This window comes from Podarcis cretensis, assembly GCF_951804945.1.
Source record: "Podarcis cretensis genome assembly, chromosome: 2".
NCBI lineage: Eukaryota > Metazoa > Chordata > Lepidosauria > Squamata > Lacertidae > Podarcis > Podarcis cretensis.
The window spans coordinates 32112796-32136785 of NC_137171.1; the positions used below are offsets into that span (position 1 = coordinate 32112796).

A 23990-nucleotide genomic window follows, 5' to 3' on the forward strand; every position below is an offset into this window, starting at 1 on the left:
AAAACACTATACCATACTTCTGGTTTAATTACTGCAAATTAGCTCCTTTATATAATGACTAATGATCAGTGTGGATTCAAGGCTGCCTCAGCTATTAAGTAGGCTTAGGCTGCAATCTTATACAGCAACCTGGGAGCAAATCCTCATGAACTCAGTGTGGTATAAATTAGATGTGTTGGAATCCACCGCTAAAGAATCTGGAGCGAGCTGTAAAATCACACTCTTTCCCCCAGTCCTTCCCATTGCACACATAACTAAATCTGTCCCTTTAAGCATGCTTTCTTGACTTTTACTTTGAATATTTTAAAAAATAAAAACAATGTTTTTATAGTGCTTGGGAGAACTTCTTGTTGTTCTGAAAAGCAGTATAGAAATGCTTAAATAACCAATTAGGACACTCCAAACCTAAGCCCTTGAAAACATGCCCTAGCCTTAATTCAGAAGTATATATTTCATTTCTATCAATAGACATTTCTCTTTAGAAGAGAGACATCTTAGACTATAATTTAGGATGACTGCACATATGTGTGGGGTAGGCGGGGGTGGTGGTGTCAAAATGGCAAGTACCATGCCTAATGTGTGTTCATTCCTTTCTTTTGAAGGTTAGAGCAGTGCTTACATGGGTAGGAGCTCCCTTGCCAAATTTGGGATTGAGGGCAAATTAGTTCTCCAGCCATTGTTGGACTAAAACTCTTGTCATCCCTAGCTAGCAGGACCAGTGGTCAGAGATGGGGATTATAGTCCAAAAACTGCTGGAGATCCAAGGTTGGGGAAACCCTGAATTAACATGAACAGTGCAAACAATGCTTGATGCTCAAATGTGCTGTTTAGGCCACAGTTCTAGGCAAAGTTACCTGAGAGTAAATCTCCATTGAACTTAATGGAGCTTACTTCAGCATATACATATAAAGGATTACAGTGGTAATGTTATATGTAATGCCTAAAGATTTTGAGAGCAGCCTAAGAGAATCCCACATTTTCGGATTTCGGAGTAAAAACAATTCAGAACTAGCCTCGCTACTGGAAAGATTCCACTCTAGTTTTAAGGTTTATTACAGATCACCTGCCTATGGCACACAGATTAGCTCCTGCAAGTAAGTTGGTTTAAACAGCCCTCGTACCCCCTTCACTTCAGGGATGCTGGCTTATTAAGACTGCAATCCCAAAAAACATTTTGGAAGAAGCCCTGTTAAACTCAGTGGGACTTCTGAATAGAAATGTATAGGATTGCACTGTAAACCTACTCAAATGTGTCCCCTGGATGAATTTTTCCTGTAAATACTAGCACTTTTAACAGCAGTTCTCAAAACAGCTGGGATGGTGGTTAGCCCTGTTCCACTGATGGAGAAATGAAGGCAGTTAAGTTGATGAGCTTCTAAAACCACAAAAGAAGAAAGAACTAAGAGGAACATTTGAGACTACATGATTTCCAGTCATGTAGCATGGTTATTTGATTATACATGCATGAGGCATCAAAGCAAGAGGAAGCCACTGTCCAATGAACTTGGATAAGGTTTTTGCAGCCACCAAGCTATAGTACCTGAAGAAACTGGGGGTATATCTCTCCCCACCCCGACCCCTGCTTCCAGAAAGGAATAGAAAATGCAAGTAAAAATTAATAAGCACAGAGTATAGAAATAAGAGTCAAGGAAAGCCATGGCAGAGTTTAAGTCACCTTTAATTCCAGGAGAGCCACAAAAGAAAGGGGGCTCCAGAGCTTTTTCACCAAAGGAATGTAAAAATGAAAATGAAAACACACACACACACACACACAAAACAGAACAGGTCTGATCTGAAAACGTATTCATTTTACATTTCAGATTTCCAAGGAATTTTTCCTTAAAATTAAAAACTAAAACCAGCCACTAAGCTGCCTGTCCACAGAGGATCACCTAGCCAACCAGATCCCAGCAGGTATGGAACTTGTGTGCAATCTCTATGCCCCAGCACTAATTAAAATAACCCAGCAGAGAACCTGGATTCTAAAGCAGTTTGGGGAGGCACAACAATCCTGCTGGATACTGATTGCTCCATGTGTCTCCTCTGTATCATTATTGCAGCAAAGATGTTCCAATTCTTCTACAAGCATATCCAACACAGATGAGGCAAGAAAAGGCTTACTGCTTCCAGTTTTTGTTTTTCCAAAGGGGTTTTAGACAAATATTCATAACTACTACAGACTTCTTTTTTTGGATGGATGAGACGGGGAGATGGTTCAGCTGTGGGAGGGTTAAATCAGGTTCTTGTCAACAAGAACTCATATGAAGTCTGAGCAACCCTTGAAGCAGCAAATGGGGCGGGGGGAATTAAGAAGCTAGATTGAAAGTATTTGGGGGAAATTACCACACTGGGTGCAGAAAGCTGTGTACATCTGATCCATGCATTTTCCAGATGAATGCAGGAATTATCTTAAAGTTGCCCCCAACCTCTGCTAAGGAAAAGACGCTATACATGCTCCAAGCTTGGATTCCCTTCCATCAGAGACTGAATATGGGACCAGCAACATAGCAGAAGCAGCTTCACCTCTCTGTGGAGAAAGGTGGTGCTTATCATAGGAATCTATCTTCCATTCCAAATGACCACATTGTTCTAAAGATGAATTTTGGTTTTAATTTTGTAAAAACGAGGCAACCAAACAGCCGCAGGGGAAAAAAATACTCCACAGTCAAATATTTTGTCCTTATCATTTAGCCAATGACAAATTAAAACAGTGAGCCTCTAATAAAGTAACAATAAAATAAATACCTAGAATATTTCAGATTAGAAATAATAGTTACAAAAAAAGCCTCAATGGAATTAACTTACTGATACTGCTACAGAACTGACTCCTTCACAGACAAATGCGCCTCCAAAATCAGTTGCAGCTTCCCTCCTTACTCCCTAGGCTTGGTCAGTTTCACTTATCCTTTGGAATACTTCTAGACAACAATACAATACAATACAAAGCACAAAATACACACACACAGTCTGCTAATTCTTTTTTTTGTGTGTGTACTGCAAATGGTGTAAAATGTTTCCCTCGATACAGGTCCTTGCAACAGTGCAAAAATAATGTCACTGCACTGGAGAGAGAGGGGAGGGGGGGACTCTGGTCATTTGGACATCCTAGACTTGGCTGCGGAGCAGATGACATGATGGATTACAGGAAGAGTTCCTTGGGGTTGTCCTAAGGGTTAGCTTTGAATTCTCTCTAGCAATGACAGTAAAGTTTCTCAAGTATCTAGCCTTCTCGAACACTGTCCCGAGGTTCTGCCAACGAGCTATGGATGATCCCAGTAATTGACTCGACACCATCTCCTTCCAGGATCGTGCGATGGTCCCCTTCAACAATGTGGACAAACACTTTTCCATCACAGACCTGCACAGGGCACAAAGATATAAAAGAGAACATCACACACACACACACACACTTTTTTAGTTTCATACACCTTCGGCCTTTCCATTCAGGAGAATGAGAAGGAACTCCTAACGACCCTTTTCTTCTTTTCACTACTTTCCACATTTTCTTTGTCTTCTTTAAATCAATCACAGCCAAAGTCGTGTCAAGCAAGGCCTAAGACCTTTTTATTTTAGGTTAATCATTCCATAACCTAGCAAACTAAATATTCAGCTGCTGTTGCTGCTTCATAGGCCAGAAAAATACTTGCAGAAAGTAAAGATAAGGAGTTGCATCAAGCCTTTGAGCTCTATATCATGTGCTGTTAAGCTTTGACTTTTGGAGCACTTCAGTTTTCAGTGAGGGGCAGAGATGTTTAGAAGATGGCTGCAAACCATCAAGCAAGCTAGTTTTGTTGGTTTCAATGGGACTTAAAAGCACACATAACTAGATGATGGACTGCAACCTATGTTACTTTAAGGGCTGTGGTGGGTGAAAATCTACAGAAAACCTTCCAGTTTCTTCTGTTAATGTTACTAACCTCTGAGAGCTTGTAGTCTCCTCCAAGACCTTCTCCGTACTCATTGTGGGTCTTTGCTTTCAGTAGCATCACGTTGCCATGATACTTGCTCTGAGGCACATACTTGTCTCCTGCCTTCAGTTTCTTGTAAAAGGAAGCAGCAGCAAAGGCAAGGGCCTCGTGGCTGAGGTCTCTGTGATTTTGAGTTATCAGATCAACAGACGTGCTTATACGAGCTTCCAGATCTGGTAGGGGTAGAAGAATCTCCAGCAACTGCAAACGGTACAAACAGGAAAGCTTTACTACAAGGTGCAGTTTCTAGAGTGAAACTGTTGTGAGCAAAATGTGCTCCCCCCACCCCAGCTGTGAACGGTGCCAAAGAGCATTACCTTATTGTATTCCATGCCAGTGAACTGCTGAACAAAGGCACACAATGCTTCGGTTTCTGCTTCAGCCTCGTTTCCTGGAGTTAGCTTGGCTCTGTAGCTCTGGCGGGAGAGGACGGAGCACCAGAAAATTCATGTTAAAATAATCTTAGACACAGAATTGAATTTTAGCAAAGGCACAAGCCCAAACCCCTTTGTGCCAGGCTCAGAGAAGGTGGGTTAGATTTTCCCAGCCCTGCCTGCTTCCACCAGTCTCTGCTTGCTGAGCGACAACGATGTCACTCTATCAGTGTGGAGCTCCCTCTTTCTCCCACTAATATTCAGTGGGATCTCAGTTTGGTCTCCAGCTTGCATTACAGAAATTGATTCAACAGGAAATGGCAGGCAATTCACATATGTGCACATGCAACAAAATACATGGTTGCGTGCTATTCCTACATGGAAGTGTAATCTTTTCCAAGTGGCTCTTGTAGCTGGATTGGTCTCTTACCTGAGTATGTGCTGCTACATAGGAGTGAGAACCATCAAGCAGGAACAGGCTGTTGGGTAAATGGGAGGGATTCTGCTGAGCTTCAAGCTGACGACACATTTCAAAAGCAACACAGGCACCAAAGGAATATCCAGAAATCCGATAGGGGCCTTCTGGCTGCACTTTTTTAATGCAGTCAATGTAATAGGATGCCAGGCTCTGTATACTGTCCACAGGAGCAGCTAGTAGTGAGGAGAGGTGAAATGAGGAAAAGAATCAGGCTATGGATGATCGTGGTCACAACGTTGCTCTAAAGAGCCAAAATTCCAAACTGTGGAACTGAAATAAATTAGACAAGTTTCTACCGTTTCAAAATTGTTACTTTTTTAGAATATGGATAATTTTTGTCATGAACAGCAGAGATGTTCAGTCTGGACTTGTTTATTTCTGAGCCTCTGGCAGCAAATGCTTACTTTTTGTAACATTTTTTCTATTAAGAGCCTTATAATATATATACTTGTGCTTGTATGTGCATGTATGTTTTCAAGTGAAAGTTAACCTCAAGGTTTAGGGGGGGAAACCTACTCTATATAGTTGTAGAAATCTTAATTCTGTAATTTACTACATGCTAAATGCAATGAAGACATCTGGATTCTGCCTACATGATTGAGGAACAGACTCATAATCAACCATCATGGCTAATTTCAGACTCCACTCTTTCTGGAACCCTTTCTATGTTTTAAAGCAGACTTCATCAACCTGGCGCCTTCCACATATTTTGGACTACAAATCCCATCATCCCTAACCATTTGTCCTGCTGGCTGGCTCTGATGGGAGTTGTGGTTAAAACCATCTGGAGGACACCAAGCTGGGGAAGGACCGTTTTAAAATATACCATTTTGACTTGGTGCTCTCCTCCCCAAATTAAAGGAATAAGTGTTTTGTCCCAAAGGAATCCTTATTCCAGAAGTAAATTATCACCATATGCCTGTCTTATGGCATGGAGACTTCCCCATGTACACACACACATGGACAAAATATGCTTGTATTCAGCAAATTGGAATGTTTGTGAAAGATGTGAATTGATCCCAGCTACATTGACAAGGATGACTTCTGGATTAGACAATCAATAAGCATCACAGAACTACCTTTTGTGCACTGAAGTCCATAGGCTTGTATACGTAGTTTAGAGACAAGGTTGTTGAAAACTGAGAGAGATCCCTCAATAGGGTGAATGAGGAAGAGAGGCGGCTCCGTGCTTTTCACCTCATTCAGTTGCAGGACAGTTGGTCCATCTGGATTAACCAACAGGTTGTTAAAGTCCAATCTGGGTTGCTCTGCTTGACTGCCTTTTGTCTCATGGGATGATGCTAAAAAAAAGCAAGTTACAGAAACAGATTATGAACCAGTTAATGCCACATTCAGTCTCATAAGATGATATAAGAGCAGATTGTAGGTTGCTTTTGGGACTAGTATCACTTGGCATACCCAGAATATAATTGGGCAGGTGTGGGTAAACCTCCCATTACCAGGACCGCCTATACAGTATCTGTTTTCTAATGCAGAATCAATTGTGCAATGAGCTTTTATTTTTTTGGAATTAAACCGGTTTCTCCATAAGTTATCCTCAGGGAAAACAATACGCAATAGTTCTAGACTATATGTTGACTACACAGAAAAAGAAACAAGTACTCATTCTCTGTTGCTTCTGTAATAAAATAAAGAAGAAGAGAAGAGTTTGGATTTGATCACTACCCTAAGGAGTCTCAAAGTGGCTAACATTCTCCTTTCCCTTCCTCCCCCACAACAAACACTCTGTGAGGTGAGTGGGGCTGAGACACTTCAAAGAAGTGTGACTGGCCCAAGGTCACCCAGCAGCTGCATGTGGAGGAGTGGGGAAGCGAACCCGGTTCACCAGATTACGAGTCTACCGCTCTTAACCACCACACCACACTGGTGTTGTTGCATCTATCTTCCCTGCTCCCAGGTAGCTAGTAGCAGTTTTTGGGTGGGTATTGGTGGGGCAAACAGCATAAGAGGAAATGGTGAAAGACTCCTTAAGCCCAATCCAATTGGCAGCCCAATTTAGCTAATTTGGGAGCTCTGAATTGTGGATCACCCATGTCATGCCAAGGCTGGCCCTGGAAACCAGAAAACCCTTTCTCTGGGTAGGTAGGGAGCTCCTACCTACATCACCCCTTCCTTAAGTGTCACAAACCCAAAGTAGGGCAGATTTTAACCCACCAGACATACTTACTGTCTGTGGTCCCTGGTTTTGAAGAAAATTCTCGTAGTTTGTTAATGGTAAGCAACCTAACATCTCTCATTGACATGACAATGTCATAGTCCCTCTCCAGGGTTTGCCGCACTTCCACACCCATCAAAGAATCCAGGCCCAGATCAGCCAGGGAGGTGTCAGCATTTAGGCTGCTTACGTCACGGACACCTATGAGAAAGAAATACAAGGATTTTTTTTTTACTGCTGCTCAAGTCCCTCCAAACTGTCAATAATTTCTTCACAGATCTCTTTTCCTCGCTGACACAACATTGCTATGTTCTTATTTAAATGGGTTTTTAGCATAGCTGTCAATGTTTCCCTTTTTTAAAAGGGAAATTCCCTTATTCCGAATAGGATTCCTCGCAAGAAAAGGGAAAAGTTGACAGCTATGGTTTTTAGCCCACTCTAGCGTAAAAACCCTCACCAAGATGATTGCTACACTTTAAAATACATAAGTAAATAAGCGAGCAGTAAAAAAGAAAAGAAAAACCAAATTTTCAGTACATTAATCATTAAAATAGTAAACAAGATAATAGTAGCAGATAAAACAGTAACCTAAAATTAACAAAATGCTGACTGGATTAAATAAGTCTTTAAGATCCTATAACAGGTCAGCAAAGAAAGGGTCATGTATTTTTCCATTCAGATGCCACACTGTGTTCTCATGGCATTCAGTTTTATATGATTTCCTCCCTTTCATTAACCACATTTGATGCACTATTTCAAACTGTATAATAATCAGATCAACACCTTCAGCTACGTTCCCAAACTCTTCCTCAATGTTTTATCTGATATATTTGTTTAAACTTTAAAGCAATGGTAGCTTTACAAACTGGTAGATGCTCTTTGCCCCAAGGAGGCTGAAATATAAATTAATAAATGTCTGCTGAATTCACCCTGAAGTATTCAGAGGGCACTCTTGCCTTGTGTATGAGTTGAGTTCCTGTGGCTAAGTATGGGACTGCATGGGCATAGACCAGGCATGGCCAAACTTGGCCCTCCAGATGTTTTGGGACTACAACTCTCATAATCCCTAGCTAACAGGACCAGTGGTCAGGGATGATGGGAATTGTAGTTCCAAAACATCTGGAGGGCCAGGTTCGGCCATGCCTGGCATAGACAGAGGAGCAGGATGTCACCAAAGGAGAAAGGGACAGATGCTGGTTTTTAAATGCTTGCCTTTTAAAACTGGTGGCAAAGAGTAGCCAACATTTCTACTCAGAGTAGAATCACTGAAAATAGTGGACCTACTGGTAAGTCAGTCACGTCCATTAATTTTAATGGAACTACACTGAGTATGCCTGATGTTGGATACACAGGTTATTTAAGCAGCAGTATAAAACTAGAAAACTATAAGGAGTATATTTTGCATTCACTACAGGGAATAAATGGTTGTATTGCAGATATGGAAGAAGAATATTTCAGGAAATCAAAGTAGGATATAATGAGGCCTTTACTACATTATATAAGAAGAAAATAAGCAGATCCAGAAGGTTCCAAGTCATTTAAATGTTGGGAAATGATCTGTGCAATGGAAGAGAAAGTAAGAGCTCAAATATATGTCTACATTGCTGGTGTGTTAGGAAGGAATGATAATGATGGTGTTGACAGAGGGAAAGTGAGCAAGGTAGCAATTTTAGAATGAGATCATCAAATGATGATCATCAGAACATTCGACCAGTGTTTTTCTAAATGAGAAACAATCAACATACATTAAAGGCTATATTCAATATGCCTATTGTGAAAAGAATAATTCACACTAAATAATTTGTTATATACAAATTATTTAGAATATAATATGAAAAAGTGAACAATAACATTAGGTCAAAGCAGAGGGAAAGAATCTGCATTTGTAGTACAACACTCCCACACTATATAGCCAGTATTTATGTAAGTGAAATATACAAATGGCTGAGCATTATCTTGAAATCTTATGTTCCAGTGGTTTAATAATCAGTGTTTGAAGTCTGCTGGCCATTTTGGTGAGGAGAACATCCTTTAATTGCAAAGTTTAAACCACCCTCTCTTGGCATGACTACAAGGCGAAGACTGGAAGTTCCACTTCTGTTTTAGATTAACTACAGTTAGCAATAGCGCTGAACTTGAAACTGTAGTTAATATTAACTGTGGTTTGTTGAAAATCAGCCAGTTTCATAAATAACATTTTGAAGCCGACTGATTTCATCTCCCAACATTTAAATGACTTGGCACCTTTTCATGAAAGCACAGTTAAGGTTAATGGTGGTTTGTCTGAATTTCGTTTAGCATTATGTGCAAACGCAGCCAGTGTTGAAAGACGGTAGGAGGAAGTGGGCAGTATTCTGAATAGTCAGCTGGAGCCAAAAAGATATAAGACTTTGGACAAGAGAAGCGGGGGGAGGAGCCAGCGGTGGAAGAAGAATCTCGGGCACCTGGGGCGGCGCAAACGGCAGGGCAAGCGGTGCCTATAGGGAGGGCACACACGGTGCCCATAGGGACGGCCTGTCCGCTGCTGAGGCCCCGCGACACACCCCGTCCCTATCAGTGCAGCGGCGATCCCCCCAGGGGGGATTTTGTCACCCCTCCCAGTGATGACACCCGGGGCGAGCCGCCCCCACTTTCTCCGCCACTGGGAGGTCTTTATTTCAGAGAAAGGATTGGAGCATAGTGGAAGAGACAGTTGCATGTAGAGAAAGTGGGGGGAAACAGGAGGGTTGTAAATGCTTCCCCATAATAACCCACTGTTTTGTGTAAACCGTGTAAGATGTGACAAGAATAGTGTGTTAAAAAATCGGATTTGCAGAACAAAAATCCCTATTTACAAAGGATTTATCAGATACCAAAGTAAAAGTATTATAAAAAATGTACAAACTGTTACTAAAGTGGTAAACAAAAGAGGAATTTGTGAAATCAAGTATGATTTAGTGGGCCCAGGATGTGGGTCATAATATTAATTATGAACTATGGGAGAATTTATGGACAGTAAATATGAATTTTACGGCATGTTAAGTATTAAAAGAAAATATGCTGAAAATGACCCACAGAAGGTACTTAAGACTTGCCAAACTAGCAAAAATGTTTAAAAAGGGGGGAAAGGTAGTTCTGATAAGGTGCAATAATGTCCTTTATATAAGGGGTATAGAAGAAGAAGGAGAAATGAGAGAATAACTATTTTGGGGGGAAAGTTGTTGCTATTTTTTAGCTGTGCTAAGATATTTAGTTGTCCGGTTTTATTTATTTGCTTTTTAAAGGTTTTGTCAAGAAACCTTTTTTATGGCCAAAAAAACAAACATTGTCACTGAAGAAAAATTACCACTATGGAAGAAAAATAAACATACTATTTCTAACAGTTCTTAATGGACAATTAAAGAAAGAAAGAAAAAGGGAAAAAGGGAAATGTTGGAAATGTAGAGGGATCTTTTCCCTACATGTGGTGGTCCTGTAAAGTGATCTAGGAATTCTGGGAAGTAATTTACAATGAATTAAAAAAGAAAATTCCCAAAAAAGCCTCTTGGGAATGGTAACAACAGAAGTCCCCCCCCCCAAAAAGAGAATTTATTATTATATGCCACCACTGCAGCTAGAATCTTATTGGCACAAAGGTGGAGAACGAGGATGGTACCCACTAAGGAAGAGTGGCAGTTTAACATGCTTGAATATGCTGAATTGGCAGGTGATATGATTGCTCTTACATATGTGACCAGCAACAGAATACTGCTGGGTGGAGCAGGCGCTCTGTTCCAGCCCACCTCCCTGTTTTCCACAATTCCTCTCCTACAATCAGTCGGTATCCCTTGGCCACTTCGTCCTCATTAGGTTACACGTTAGAAGCCCTCCTCCCCTGCAAATATTTATTGTACTTCTGCAAACCTTGGGGTCCCCCAAGCCTGCTGACGCCACCCTCTGGCGCATGGATGAGGTCACATAAACACTGACAGCCTTAACACTGGAAATTGAACTGGAAACTATTCCTTTTTTTCACATGTAAAGGTAAAGGGACCCCTGACCATTAGGTCCAATCGTGGCCGACTCTGGGGCTGAAGCGCTCATCTCGCTTTATTGGCCGAGGGAGCCAGCGCACAGCATGTGGCCAGCATGACTAAGCCGCTTCTGGCGAACCAGAGCAGCACATGGAAACGTCGTTTACCTTCCCGCTGGAGTGGTACCTATTTATCTACTTGCACTGTGATGTGCTTTCGAACTGCTAGGTTGGCAGCAGCAGGGACCGAGCAACGGGAGCTCACCCCGTTGAGGGGATTCGAACCGCTGATCTTCTGATTGGCAAGTCCTAGGCTCTGTGGTTTAACCCACAGCGCCACCCATGACCCTTTTTTCACATGTAAGTTCCTGCAAAGCGTTTCCATATTCTGGTCCCTACTCTAGTATAATTGTCTCACTTATGTTCTCCCGAGTTCGTGCCTTATCCCACTTTTATTCTCTGTTATGTTCTCTGTCTCTTCCAAGTTTCAAAAATGAGGGAGGTGACAGGTCCACACCTTTAAAATCCAGTCCTGTGCAAACCTCTGGCCATATTTCCTCCCACACCTAATCCTCCTTGCATCCACTTGCAATGCACTGTTTTCCCCCCTACGAAAGCCTACGCATGGCACAACTTTTCAAGAGCAATCCAGTTCTGTGAAATCATCCCCAGGGAAGAATAGGGCTGATTGTCTTCTGGTATGAAAAAGTATAGCAGGCAGTAATCAGGCGAGGAGATATGTTGCAGTGCAAGTAGCACAATACAATCCTGAAGTAACAGCAATGGATTGTGTGAGAAACAAACCACAGGAGTTGTAAAGAGGGCAACTTTAAATCTGCATAAATTAATCAGATTTCAAAATGGTTCTCTCTTTGGCTGGTACTCTTGCAACTACTTCAGCAGCTCTGAGGGGAAGAAAAGGCCTTAATTGATGCTTCTGCTGTTTTGGTGTGCCCTCTCTCTCTCTCTCTCTCTCTCTCTCTCTCACACACACACACACACACACACTTCCTGCATATCTACACAAAGGGTGTATGGGGCCACCATTGTAAAACTGTGGCTGTGAACCTAGAGTTGCCATATGTGAAAATCCGGACACAAAAGCCGTTCAGCTTTTTTGGCAAAGTTGTTGAAATTCTCCAAAAAAAATTTGATAGTTCCTACATGGGTTGCCACATATCCATGTTTTCCTGGACATTTTCGTGATTTCCGACAGACGAATCCAGGGTATGTCAGGGAAAACACGGACATATGGCAGCCCTACCATGAACTATAATAAAATACTGTAAAAATCCCCTCAGCTACACAGTGTAGCAAATTTCCTGGGCTGATTCATTACAAGCACCATAGCTAGCTCAGGCTGTTAATTCATTTCACACCAGGATAGTTGTTTTATGCTAACCACTGGAGGTTTTCAACGAAGACAATATCACAGAATTGCCACAGTTATCGAGAGTGATATTTACCGAGAATGTGAGCAACAGCATCCACGAGGTCTTTCTGGCTGGCCCCATCACTTTTTGCCAACACTTTTTCTGCCAGGACAAAACTGGACATGACAGGCTGAGGCTGGTTGAGGAAGTGATCCAGAACTTCCAAGCATGAGCTGAGCCTCTGTGGCAGAGTCCCTCCAACCACAGTATCATTGGTGCCCATTGTCTCCAAGACGACACCCACGTCACCAATAGCGCCCCACTGCACTGCCAGGGCTGGAAAAGAAGACAGAATGCATGGTGGTGTTTATAGAGCATATGACAAAACAAAATAGAGCAAGCAGACAGAAACAGACTTGGTGGTGCACAAAAGGCATCAGGTGGCATATGCCTAGTTCTGTGAAAATCGTTTTTTGCCTTTTACTTTCAAAAAGAAATTCCTCGGGGCTGGAGGGACTGTGCTGTTACCTGGAAGCCCATCATGCCGTCTCTGTTCACAGATGCGCTCCATGGTGGAGTTGGCAAAACCATAATTGCTCTGCCCAGCATTTCCTCTTCCACAGCTTACCGAAGAGAAAACGACAAAATGGTCCAGCTCTGGGCACTTTTGACGGGTTACTCTAGGGGGGGAAACATCACAGGGAAGATGATTTGTTACTCATTTTCATGAAGATTCCTCTCTCCCTCATCTTAAGTATCATCAAGTAGAACAGTTGTTCATATTCAGTCTTCACATGCTACTTACTGGTCCAGGTTAAGTGTCCCTGAATATTTGGGTTTGTTGACTTCCTGGAAAAGTTCTGGTGTCTGATTTTCCAGCATAGCATCTTTCAAGACCTATAGGAAACCAGGAATTAGTGTTTTTCACATTTGTCCTCCACACAGTCAAGTCAAGATACAAATCATGCTTTCCTTTTCAAAACAAATATGGAAACAGAATAGCAAATTCTGGACAAAGGGCCAACCTGGATGTACTGTTGTAAATTTAAATTGCATGTCTAAAAAAGCAAATGGTAGCCGTTGCAGAAGGAGGGGAATGATAATTAGTAGTTCTGCAGCTAGGGATGGTATGGTTAAACTCTCACACAATATTTGCCCTCCAGTGTGTGCTCTTTATATATATTTTTTTTAAAAATACAAGCATACATTTAAAGTCAAGTCTAGTTTGGTCCTAATAAATCTAGCTAAGATATTTTTGAAATATAAATTAGTGATTCTTCCTGATGAGGGTCAGATACGTTCTCCTCATGCATTGCTTCTTTTACACATGTACAATATTAACAACTAATAGTTCCAGTTACAGATAGGTAGCCGTGTTGGTCTGCCATAGTCAAAACAAAATAAAAAAATTCCTTCCAGTAGCACCTTAAAGACCAACTAAGTTAGTTCTTGGTATGAGCTTTCGTGTGCATGCACACTTCTTCAGATACACTGAAACAGAAGTCACCAGACCCTTCTATATAGTCACTATATAGAAGGGTCTGGTGACTTCTGTTTCAGTGTATCTGAAGAAGTGTGCATGCACACGAAAGATCATACCAAGAACTAACTTAGTTGGTCTTTAAGGTGCTACTGGAAGGAATTTTTTTTGTTTGTTTTAACAACTAATAGAACATGCCCCTCCTCGAATTTACTAGGAAACCTCACCCCTGCCCTTGAAGTTTTTCTGCTGACTACAAAATGAAGGGTAACATTCCATTTGGTGGCTGCTGCTTCTCCTATATCATAAGCATAACCCTAGCACCTCAGTATGACTTTCCTCTTTTGACTAAACGACAACAAACATGGAGCAATGGAGCGATAGTTTTCTGTCTTCATGACCAGCCTTCCCCAACCTGGTGCCCTTCAGATGTTTTAGACTATACTAGCCCTAACCACAGGCTATGCTGGCTGGGCTTAATGGGAGCTGGAGTCCAATGATATCTGGAGACCACCAGGAAGGTTGTTCTAGAGTCTAGATCTTTCCAGAACACACTGCAGAAGAAAGCTAATCAGAATTGTTGCCTGTTAACGTGGCCCAGCCAAAGCAAACAGCAGATAAGAAGCTATCACAGCCATGTTGATCTTGAGCCACTCACCATAGCCAAGTTGAAGGTGCCCCCAACTGGTCCAAGCTGAGAAGCTTCTTGTATTAAGTCTTGTGCCCCTTCAAGAGTCCCGACATCACTGGTTGACACGAGAACTTGGACACCCAACTGTTTCCATTCTTGGACACGCTTGGCCTGATAACCTGCAAATCGTGAAAATCTAGAAATGAGAATCACTGGGCACTGGATATACTTCTCATTGCAATTATTCTTCTCAGAAGTCTCACATTGCTTCACTTTCTGGTCAGTATTTTCCCCTTCTTTCTTAATAATGGGATTAATCGTTGTCTTTTGTTTAAAGATGAACAAGTGCCTTTGCTCCTATATATATTGTGAATTTCTTATGCTAAACCTAGATGCTTCACAACTCCATTTCAGGTTCTCTCCCCAACCTCACCCCACATAATTTCCCCACCTTTTTTATAAAAAAAAGCCTGCAACCATTGTTCTTCAACATCATGAACTAACCCAATTTCTTGACTACTGCTCGCAAACTCAAATCTTTCCTTTCAAATGCTTTTCATTATCAACTCACCAGTTCGGATGCCGGAACGAGATGTTAGCACAAGCTTCTTTGCTCCTCTTTCAATCAGCCACTGAGCCAACTCCAGCCCAAATCCCCCAAGGCCTCCTGTGATAATGTACGTCTTATTTGGTGGGCAAGAAGTCCTGGATATGGCAGAGAGCTGGGTTTGCTTAGCTTCCTTTGTGGAACATTCCTCTTCTTCGTGGACCTGCAAATGATAGTGCAGACAGTTCATGAAAAACAATAATCTACAGAAAAACTGAAGCATGCTCTTTGTTTTTATAGCCTTGGTTTATGCTCTGCTGGCAAAGGATATCCCATGCAAGAAGCAAATGATAAATAAAGTGGAAGCAGGTGCTAAATGCTTTAGCTCATGAGTAGGCAAACCAAGGCCTGGGGGCCGGATCCGGCCCAATCGCCTTCTAAATCTGGCCCATGGATGGTCCAGGAATCAGTGTGTTTTTATTTGAGTAGAATGTGTCCTTTTATTTAAAATGCATCTCTGGGTTATTTGTGGCACATAGGAATTCGTTCAAATTTTTTCAAAATATAGTCCGGCCCCCCACAAGGTCTGAGGGACAGTGGACCGGCCCCCTGCTGAAAAAGTTTGCTGACCCCTGGGTTTAGCTAGTCATGCAATCCCCTTTGGGCCAAGCAGAAGGTGGGAAAAGGCAAGGGCTGAATAGCTCTGTCTAGTGAAAAGCAGGGACATCCTCAGATTTCTGTCCCCTCCGCACATCTTGTTAAGTTTCAGCAGTGTTGTTGTGTTTTTTTACTGAGAGGATGCAGGGGTATGCATACCCCTAAACATTTTGTGAATCTAAGTTTGTCCTCATTGAGGGCCAGTATTTCAATATGAGTAGGAAAATGAGAACAACCCTAAACATTTTCTTTAGAAAAAATGCACTGAGTTTCAGTGAGAACAACAATCCCTCTTCAAAGTGTTAGGGTTAGAACTGCTCACATATTCCCCACAGTGGGTCCTATACTGAGTCCGATATATCTCCAGTAAAGGTGCCAACAGATGCAGCTCCAGCTAAATCAGAATAAACTTAATCCACACTTTTGAGGTGCCCTGATATAGTAAGGCTCAACCAGCTCACTAGTTAATGATCTTCCACTGGCAGGAAAAAGATTCTTCATTTAAACAGGCCTTTGGCCTTCTGAGCCAATTTGTTTTCAACTGCTCTGTGTTTTAATCTGCATTTTAAATTTCATTTACATGTCTTTTTTAAAATCTTATTTCTCTCTGGAGTTTTAACACAAACTTTTGTTATCTCGTTTGAATATTTCTGTGGATTTTTAAAAATTGTTAGCTGCCTCCAGAAAAAGTGGAAAAGTGGGGTTTAAATGTAGCAAATAAAAAATACTAGTTGTTTAAAAACCTGTGCAAAAAGGCCTTCATTAAACACCTTTAGGCGCCAGGCAAAAACATTCCCTCTTTAACCAGGCCTTTGGCTGATTAACATCCAAAGCCCTTATAAAATATGCTGGGGAGGAGGGGTTTGTGTTATTGGGTTGTTGTGGTTGTTGTTATTATGTATTTTGTGTCTTTATATTTTGATTTTATGTTGTAACCACCCTAAGACCTGTGAATATAGGGTGGTATACAAATTTAATAAAAAAAATAAAAAATAGTGTTAACACCGCCTCTCAGTGAATTTCCCTCTCTCACTCCTAGGCCTTACTATCACCACTCATAGCTGATTAGCACAGTTTGCACACACTTGGGTCACAAACGCAGTCTTTAGATCTACCAACCATACCTTGATCACAACTTTTCCAATGTGTTTTCCTTGTGCCATGTATCTGAAGGCAGCTTCTACCTCTTCTCTGTTGAAGGCAGTGGTCCGTAGAGGTTTCACCACCCCGTCTCTTATGCCCTTCATCAGCAAGTCAGACACTCTTTCCCAGTCTTGGTTTCCCTCCTCAAAAATGGCATCTAAAAGGATCCCATGGAAAGCCACGTTCTTCAAGAAAAGGGCCATTCCTACGGGGAACAACACAGGGTTTATGGGCTTTACATATGGTCTTCACAACCATCAAATTCCATTTGAATATTAAAAACAATTCACATACCAGTGGCACAAACAGAAACAGAAGCCTTTGAAACGAAACTGCTATTTTTGGGAGTAAGAACTACTGGATTACATGAGCAAGGCTTAAGAGAGGCCAGTTCCACAGAAACACCACCCACACAGATTCACTGCAAAATGTATTAGAGACAAGCATCATGTTATTATGATGCTAGGAACAAGATGTTTAGGGAGAAAGCTAGCTCAGGAAGTGGTTTGGGGGCCACTGAAGAGTAGCGTGGTTTTGTTTCTCTGAATGACCATACTCATAAAATAAAAATCTGAGTGAAATCTTACCAAGCGGTGTATTGTTGGATAGGTCATATTTGCCTATTTCCAAGAAGCGTCCATGTTGAGCAAGGCAACGCAGACTGGCCTGGAGCTTCTCTTCTGATAAGGAGTTCAATACCAAGTCGACACCTGCAAACAGGAACAATATAACATTCCAGCACTGCACAGGATTCATGATGCCCTGTCTTCCTACTAAATAATCCACACACCCAACTTCTGATTAAATCTTAAGCCTTGGAAAAGGCTTTATTACCTCTACCATTGGTGGTTTTCAGGACATGTTGCTCAAATGAGGTATTTCTAGAGCTGGCAAAGCTATTCGCATCAAGTTGTGGGAATCTTTTTTGGAGATATTCACGTTTCTCTTTAGAGCCTGAAATCAGACAATAAGCATTTTGTTTTAGTAAGCTCCAGTCCCTTGCAGGCAACTTTCTTCTGTAGAGGCCAACACTAAAGAGGAATAGAGCTGATTGTTTAATGCTTCCTGAAGAGATTCAAGAATTCACTGCCCCCCACAAAAAAGAATGAAATAACCAGGAAAAAATTTCTTAATCACTCCCTCCATCTTTATCTCTGTGGAATAAAACATAGGCATACTTGTGATGCATACGCTCTTAAAATACTGCTTCAAAAAATAAAAAATAAACTACCTCCGAACATGAATGCCTTGTTCCAACTGAGTGTCAGAATGATCAGTAAAGGCACAAAACAAGGATAATAAGGCCCAGGGTGACTAGAAAAAGAGCGTCTCTACTTACCCACAGTAGTAAAGACACGGCAGCCCATGCTGAGGGCAATAGCAATGGCTGCTTGGCCCACACCACCTGAGCCAGAATGAATGAGCACAGTCTCGCCCTTCTTCATGCCGCCCCGGACCACCAAGGAATAGTAAGCAGTAGCATATACCACAGGAACAGAAGCTGCCTCTTCTAGAGTCCTGAAGAAAAGGAAAGAGGCCTTTCTCAGGTATCAACATATGTTTTCTGAGCCAGTCATCATCTCTCGCAACTCTTTTTTACAGAGGGAAGAGGGATGGTGAACACGCAAGATCCTAGGGAATAAATGGGCAAACTGCACTATATTTTGCATCATCCTTGATCACTGGGTTATGCTGGCTGGGACTAATGGGAGTTGGAGTCTAACAGCATCTCTGTCATAGAGTACTAGCCAATGAATTTGAAACAGTTATACTACAAAAAAAACACAACCAACCGCCACAAGATATTTCTGTTGCTAACAATGCATTATTTACATTAAATCCCAATTTGCTTTTAAAAGGTCTTCAGATCAGACAGAGTGTGTGTAACCTAGCCCCCACAAGAAAGAAAATGTAAACTAGCCTACCATTTTTGTGGAACCTCCCACAGAAACCTCTTGTCAGAGTCAACCACTGTAGCCAGTCCTTTAGCTGGTAGCAATCCCATCACTTTTTTCCCTGCAGGGTCAAGTCCTGAGAATTCCATTCCCAACATGCACTGCTGCAATGTCCAGTTTCCTGAAAAAGAATGGAATGATCCCATGAAGCTACTCCAATAAAGTGTAACGCTTGGGAAAAAGTAACATCTGATGTCTAAAAGTTTGGAACGTGGCAGCAACCAGATGCTTTTAACATCTTTGCCCCTTCCCTCTCCAAATCAGTAACCAATGATGTTACATTTCTTGATTTACTCTCAAAAGCAAGAATAAGGTAAAGGGACCCCTGACCATTAGGTCCAGTCATGGCCGACTCTGGGGTTGTGGTGCTCATCTTGCTTTATTGGCCAAGGGAGCTGGCGTACAGCTTCCGGGTCATGTGGCCAGCATGACTAAGCCGCTTCTGGTGAACCAGAGCAGCGCACGGAAACGCCGTTTACCTTCCCACCGGAGCGGTACCTATTTATCTACTTGCACTTTGACGTGCTTTCGAACTGCTAGGTTGGCAGGAGCAGGGACCAAGCAACGGGCACTCACCCCGTCACGGGGATTCGAACCGCCGACCTTCCAACTGGCAAGTCCTAGGCTCTGTGGTTTAATCCACAGTGCCACCCACGTCCCTCAAAAAGCAAGAATAAGAACTTGCTAATATAAATAAGCTTTGCATATATATATATATATATATATATATATATATATATATATAGCTCAAGGAGCTTTCCTTAGATGTTGCATTAAATTAATTATACTAAGTGAGGCAAGTGAGTTAATCCAGTGCTATCAATGACAAAAACACAACTGAAGTGAGGAAAGGCCATTTGGCCTAGGGCACAGGTGTTCAATGTGCACAGGGAAATCAGTATCAGGAGATGTTTGCCATGTGACTCTGCTTTAAGTCAGGCCATCGGACCATTTAGCCCTGTACTGAGTATAACTGGGAATGCTCTTTGTCTTAGGCAGAAGATTTTTCCTAACAACCACTACTTGAGATTCTTTAACTTGGCGAAGAAGCTAACCCAGACTTTCTGCATGCAAATCATGACTGCGGAACTCTGAGCCCTCCCCTGTGTATTTATGCCTGGTTTTAGACATGGCGCCCCTTATTTTTTGATAACACACTTGCATGAAGCCCCCAAAATGGCTTACAGACAGTGTGTCACTCACAATGTCAAAATATCGTGAGGTCTCTCTTGAAAGAAAAATCCCCCCCAGCTCACCTGGAATGGCATCTGGGGAGAGTTTTCCTGTAGCCAACATAATGTCACGGAAATTGAGAGATGCATAATAGACTTTGCAGAGCTGGACATTGCGATTGGTTGTGTGGAAGTGGCGAAGCGGAGAAGCGATCCAACGAAGTGAGGAAAGATCCCCACGTGTCAATACATTCACAAATGCATATTCAGTCAGCTCTTGAGGTTGAGCTGTGGTAGAACAGGAGACAGAGCAGTCAGCATTCTTCCATTTTTACAAATAAAAGTGTGTTTGCTTGTTAATTAATAATAATAATAATAATAATAATAATAATAATAATAATAATTTATACCCCGCCCATCTGGCTGAGTTTCCCCAGCCACTCTGGGCGGCTTCAAATCAAGTGTTAAAAACAATACAGCATTAAATATTAAAAACTTCCCTAAACAGGGCTGCCTTCAGATGTCTTTTAAAGAGAGGATAGCTGCTTATTTCCTTCACATCTGAAGGGAGGGCATTCCACAGGGCAGGCGCCACTACCGAGAAGGCCCTCTGTAGGTTCCCGGAGCCTCACTTCTCGCAATAAGGGAACCGCCAGAAGGCCCTCGGCGCTGGATCTCAGTGTCCGGGCTGAACGATGGGGGTGGAGACGCTCCTTCAGGTATACAGGACCAAGGCTGTTTAGGGCTTTAAAGGTCAGCACCAACACTTTGAATTGTGCTCGGAAACGTACTGGGAGCCAATGCAGATCTCTGCATAATCTTTATATAATAATCTTTATATACCACTAGATCATGAAAAATATCAAAGCAGTTTATAATATCTACATATAAGACAAACACACAAACATTTAATATCAGAGACCACCCACTAACCATTATGGAAAGGCGTATTTTTAATTGCCGGCACAAGCCTGGCGGCATAGAAAAGTTTTCAGCAGACATTTAAAGGTTGAAAAAGAAGGTGCCCGCTGAATCTCTGCTGGCAGAGCTTTCAACAGAACTGAACCTATGACACTAAAAGCTGTACTTTGTGTTGGTGTCAAATATGCAGGAGACAACTAATTACCCTCCTACAGATGATCTCAGTCACTAAGCTGGTATATAAGGATTCACGCAGTCCCCAAGGTACTCCCAGCCTAAATTGTTCAGGGTTTTGTAAATTAATACAAGGACCTTGAACCTGGTTTGGTAGTAGATGGGCAGTCAGTGCAGATGTTTTAACAATAGCGTCACGTGTCATCGGCCATGTGCTGTAATCACAGTTGGAAAAGAACTCATACCACTTGCTCAACAGATTCCAAATGTTCAAGAGGGCATGTGTTATTTCACAGAAGCAGGATGATCATGTCCGAGAAGAACAATTACTGAGGAAAGAGACTGGGCCAAGGAGTGTCTTCTTACTTGTTGTTTTTGTTTTCCAGGCCTTATGGCAGGAGTAGCAAGCATGGTGATCTCCAGACTGGAAGACTGCAGCTCCCACCATTCCTGGCCACCAGCCACTTTGACTCAGGCTGATGTAAGCTGCAGTCCAACAACATCTGGAAGGCACCGTGTTGGCTACCTATGGTGTTGGGGAAATAAATACAGTGGTACAGTGGTGCCTCGCAAGACGAAAAGAATCCGTTCCGCAAGTCTCTTTGTCTAGCAGTGTTTTCGTCTTGCGAAGCAAGCCCATTGACGGCTTAGCGGATTAGCGCTATTAGCGGCTTTTAACGGCTTAGTGGATAAGCGGCTTAGAAAAAGGGGGGGGGGAGGAAAAAACCCCCGCAAGCCCATAGGAAATTCGTTTTGCGAAGCACCTCCAAAATGGAAAACCCTTTCTAGTGGGTTTTCCGTCTTGTGAGGCATTCGTCTTGCGGGGCACCACTGTACCTCAAGTTAAGTACTTAATTCGTTCCAGAGGTCCTTACTTAACCTGAAACTGTTCTTATCCAGAAGCACCACTTTAGCTAATAGGGCCTCCTGCTGCTGCCGTGCCGCCGGAGCACAATTTCTGTTCTCATCCTGAAGCAAAGTACTTAACCTGAGGTAATATTTCTGGGTTAGCAGAGTCTGTAACCTGAAGTGCATGTAACCTGAGGTACCACTGTATTGCTACAAGCTCGCTGACAATAAGAATCACCTTGTTTTAGCTGGAGATGTCTGAAAGAGCCCCACTTCCCATCACGATAAACATTCATCACTAGGTCATTCTGCAGAATCGTTTGCATCTGCTTGGTAGAAGGTGTGGTGGAGGGTTTAGGAGAAGAAGAGTCCAGGTTGGAAACAAAAAGGCACCTAGGAAGTAAAGCACACACTTAATCTATGTGTTAATTCGCATACATTTCTATCAGGTGTTCATAAGTAGCAACAGAATTGAATGCTGTCACTGGATGCTGAATTTTGGTACCTGATCCTGTTGCCCCCGGGCTCTTGGCGCAGGCAATTCACCATGCCAACAATTCCTGAAGTACCACAGCTGGTAGCCGTTAGCCACACGGGATGTTCAGAAGGTTCTGCTAGCATTTCCTGCAGCAGAGATCCCAGACAAGCTGATTAGTTAACACAGAAAAGAAGGATTTCCAGAACAAAAAAAATGAAAAAAAGCAGCTCTCTCTTTCACTCGAACTGAGAGAGTGCACTTTTTAAAAAGCCAATAACTTCATTGAGAAGTAGCTGAAAGCCCTGGGAACAAGAATGGAAAGCAGCTATTTCCTATATCAAAAACCATTACCTTCAAAGGTTCCACCCATTTGTAGTGAGTCTCATCCACCGGCAGGAAAACAGGCTCCTTCGTAGGAACTGGCCGACGGCATAAAAAGATGGTTGCGCCAAAGGAGGATCTTTTTACAGCTACCAAATTCAGACCAGCCTTGCTAAGTAAGTCCTCCCATTCTACCTGCCGAGACAATAAATTTTAAATGTATAAGATGGGACCAAGCAAATGATTCTTGAACCAACGATTGTCTCAATTGCTGGCTTCACAAAACAAAGATTTTGGAAATCACCACACTATTGTTGAGAGCTGATTTTAACTGCTGTTCTTGCCTTTTTGATCTGCTCTTTGCATCTAGTGAAAAATTACTGAGCTCCATGGGGCTGCATGCAACAGATGATAGATAGATATGATATGATATTGATCATATATTGAAACATTGAAAGAATGTTAATATTTTTGTTTGGGAAGTGTATTTATAAACCAGATACTTGCAGCCCTAACAATGCAATCCTATGGATGTTTGCTCAGAAGTAAGCACCACTGACTTGCGTTGGTCTTACTCCCAGGTAAGTGTGTAAAGGATTGCAGCCTAAATTTCTTCTCCGCGACCCTTCCCCTCTGCAGGGAGGTGGGACCAATTCGGATGGTCTGCCCCCGCCACTTAATGGATCCAAATGGTTTCCAGAGAGTGGTAGGGGATGCTTTATCCCATGTTGATGGCCTTTCAGCTGATTCCCTGGTGGCCCGCTGGAATGCGGAGTTAACCAGGGCTATCGACTGTCTGGCTCCGAAGCGCCCTCTCCGATTGCATGGAGCCCAGACAGCTCCGTGGTTTTCTTCGGAGCTGAGGGCGATGAAACAATCGCTGAGACGGCTAGAGCGTCGGTGGCAAAAAACTCACTCCGAATCTGACCGGACACAGGTTAGAGCTCAACGTCGAGCCTACCAAGTGGCGATAGCGACGGCGAAGAAGACTTTCTTCACCGCCTCTATTGCATCTGCAGAAAATAGTAGCAGAAGACTCTTTCAGGTGGTTCGTAATTTAACGGAACCAACTTTACCACCGGGGCCTTGTAAAGACCCCAAGATCTCCTGCAACGATTTTGCAAAGTTTTTTGCAGATAAAATCACTCATATTCGGAAGGAGCTAGACACCACCGTGGGAGCAGTGCCGGGGCGGGAGAGTGCTAGAGCTCTGTCTGGTCAAGTTGCATGGAATCAGTTTCAATCCGTTACCCCCGAGGATGTGGGCAGGCTGCTTGGACGCGTGAAACCAACCACCTGTCT

At 42.5% G+C, this 23990-nt stretch overlaps 1 protein-coding gene across 1 annotated transcript in view; it reads right to left on the reverse strand.

Moving 5' to 3' along the window:
- Positions 1-1660: 1660 nt before the first annotated feature.
- Positions 1661-23990, reverse strand: part of FASN (fatty acid synthase) — a 64054-nt gene continuing 41724 nt past the window's right edge. Inside the window, exons 24-43 of the mRNA XM_079967353.1 lie at positions 22719-22883; positions 22395-22513; positions 22128-22282; positions 20030-20233; positions 18744-18894; positions 18158-18336; positions 17653-17772; positions 17406-17528; positions 16800-17023; positions 15043-15241; positions 14499-14650; positions 13166-13257; positions 12889-13040; positions 12454-12696; positions 7009-7197; positions 5900-6121; positions 4773-4993; positions 4286-4384; positions 3918-4169; positions 1661-3358 (exon numbers count right to left, since the gene is read on the reverse strand). Coding sequence (XP_079823479.1) covers positions 3221-3358; positions 3918-4169; positions 4286-4384; positions 4773-4993; positions 5900-6121; positions 7009-7197; positions 12454-12696; positions 12889-13040; positions 13166-13257; positions 14499-14650; positions 15043-15241; positions 16800-17023; positions 17406-17528; positions 17653-17772; positions 18158-18336; positions 18744-18894; positions 20030-20233; positions 22128-22282; positions 22395-22513; positions 22719-22883 — 3399 coding nt within the window. The 3' untranslated portion in view covers positions 1661-3220. The remainder of the gene's footprint in view (positions 3359-3917; positions 4170-4285; positions 4385-4772; positions 4994-5899; positions 6122-7008; positions 7198-12453; positions 12697-12888; positions 13041-13165; positions 13258-14498; positions 14651-15042; positions 15242-16799; positions 17024-17405; positions 17529-17652; positions 17773-18157; positions 18337-18743; positions 18895-20029; positions 20234-22127; positions 22283-22394; positions 22514-22718; positions 22884-23990) is intronic.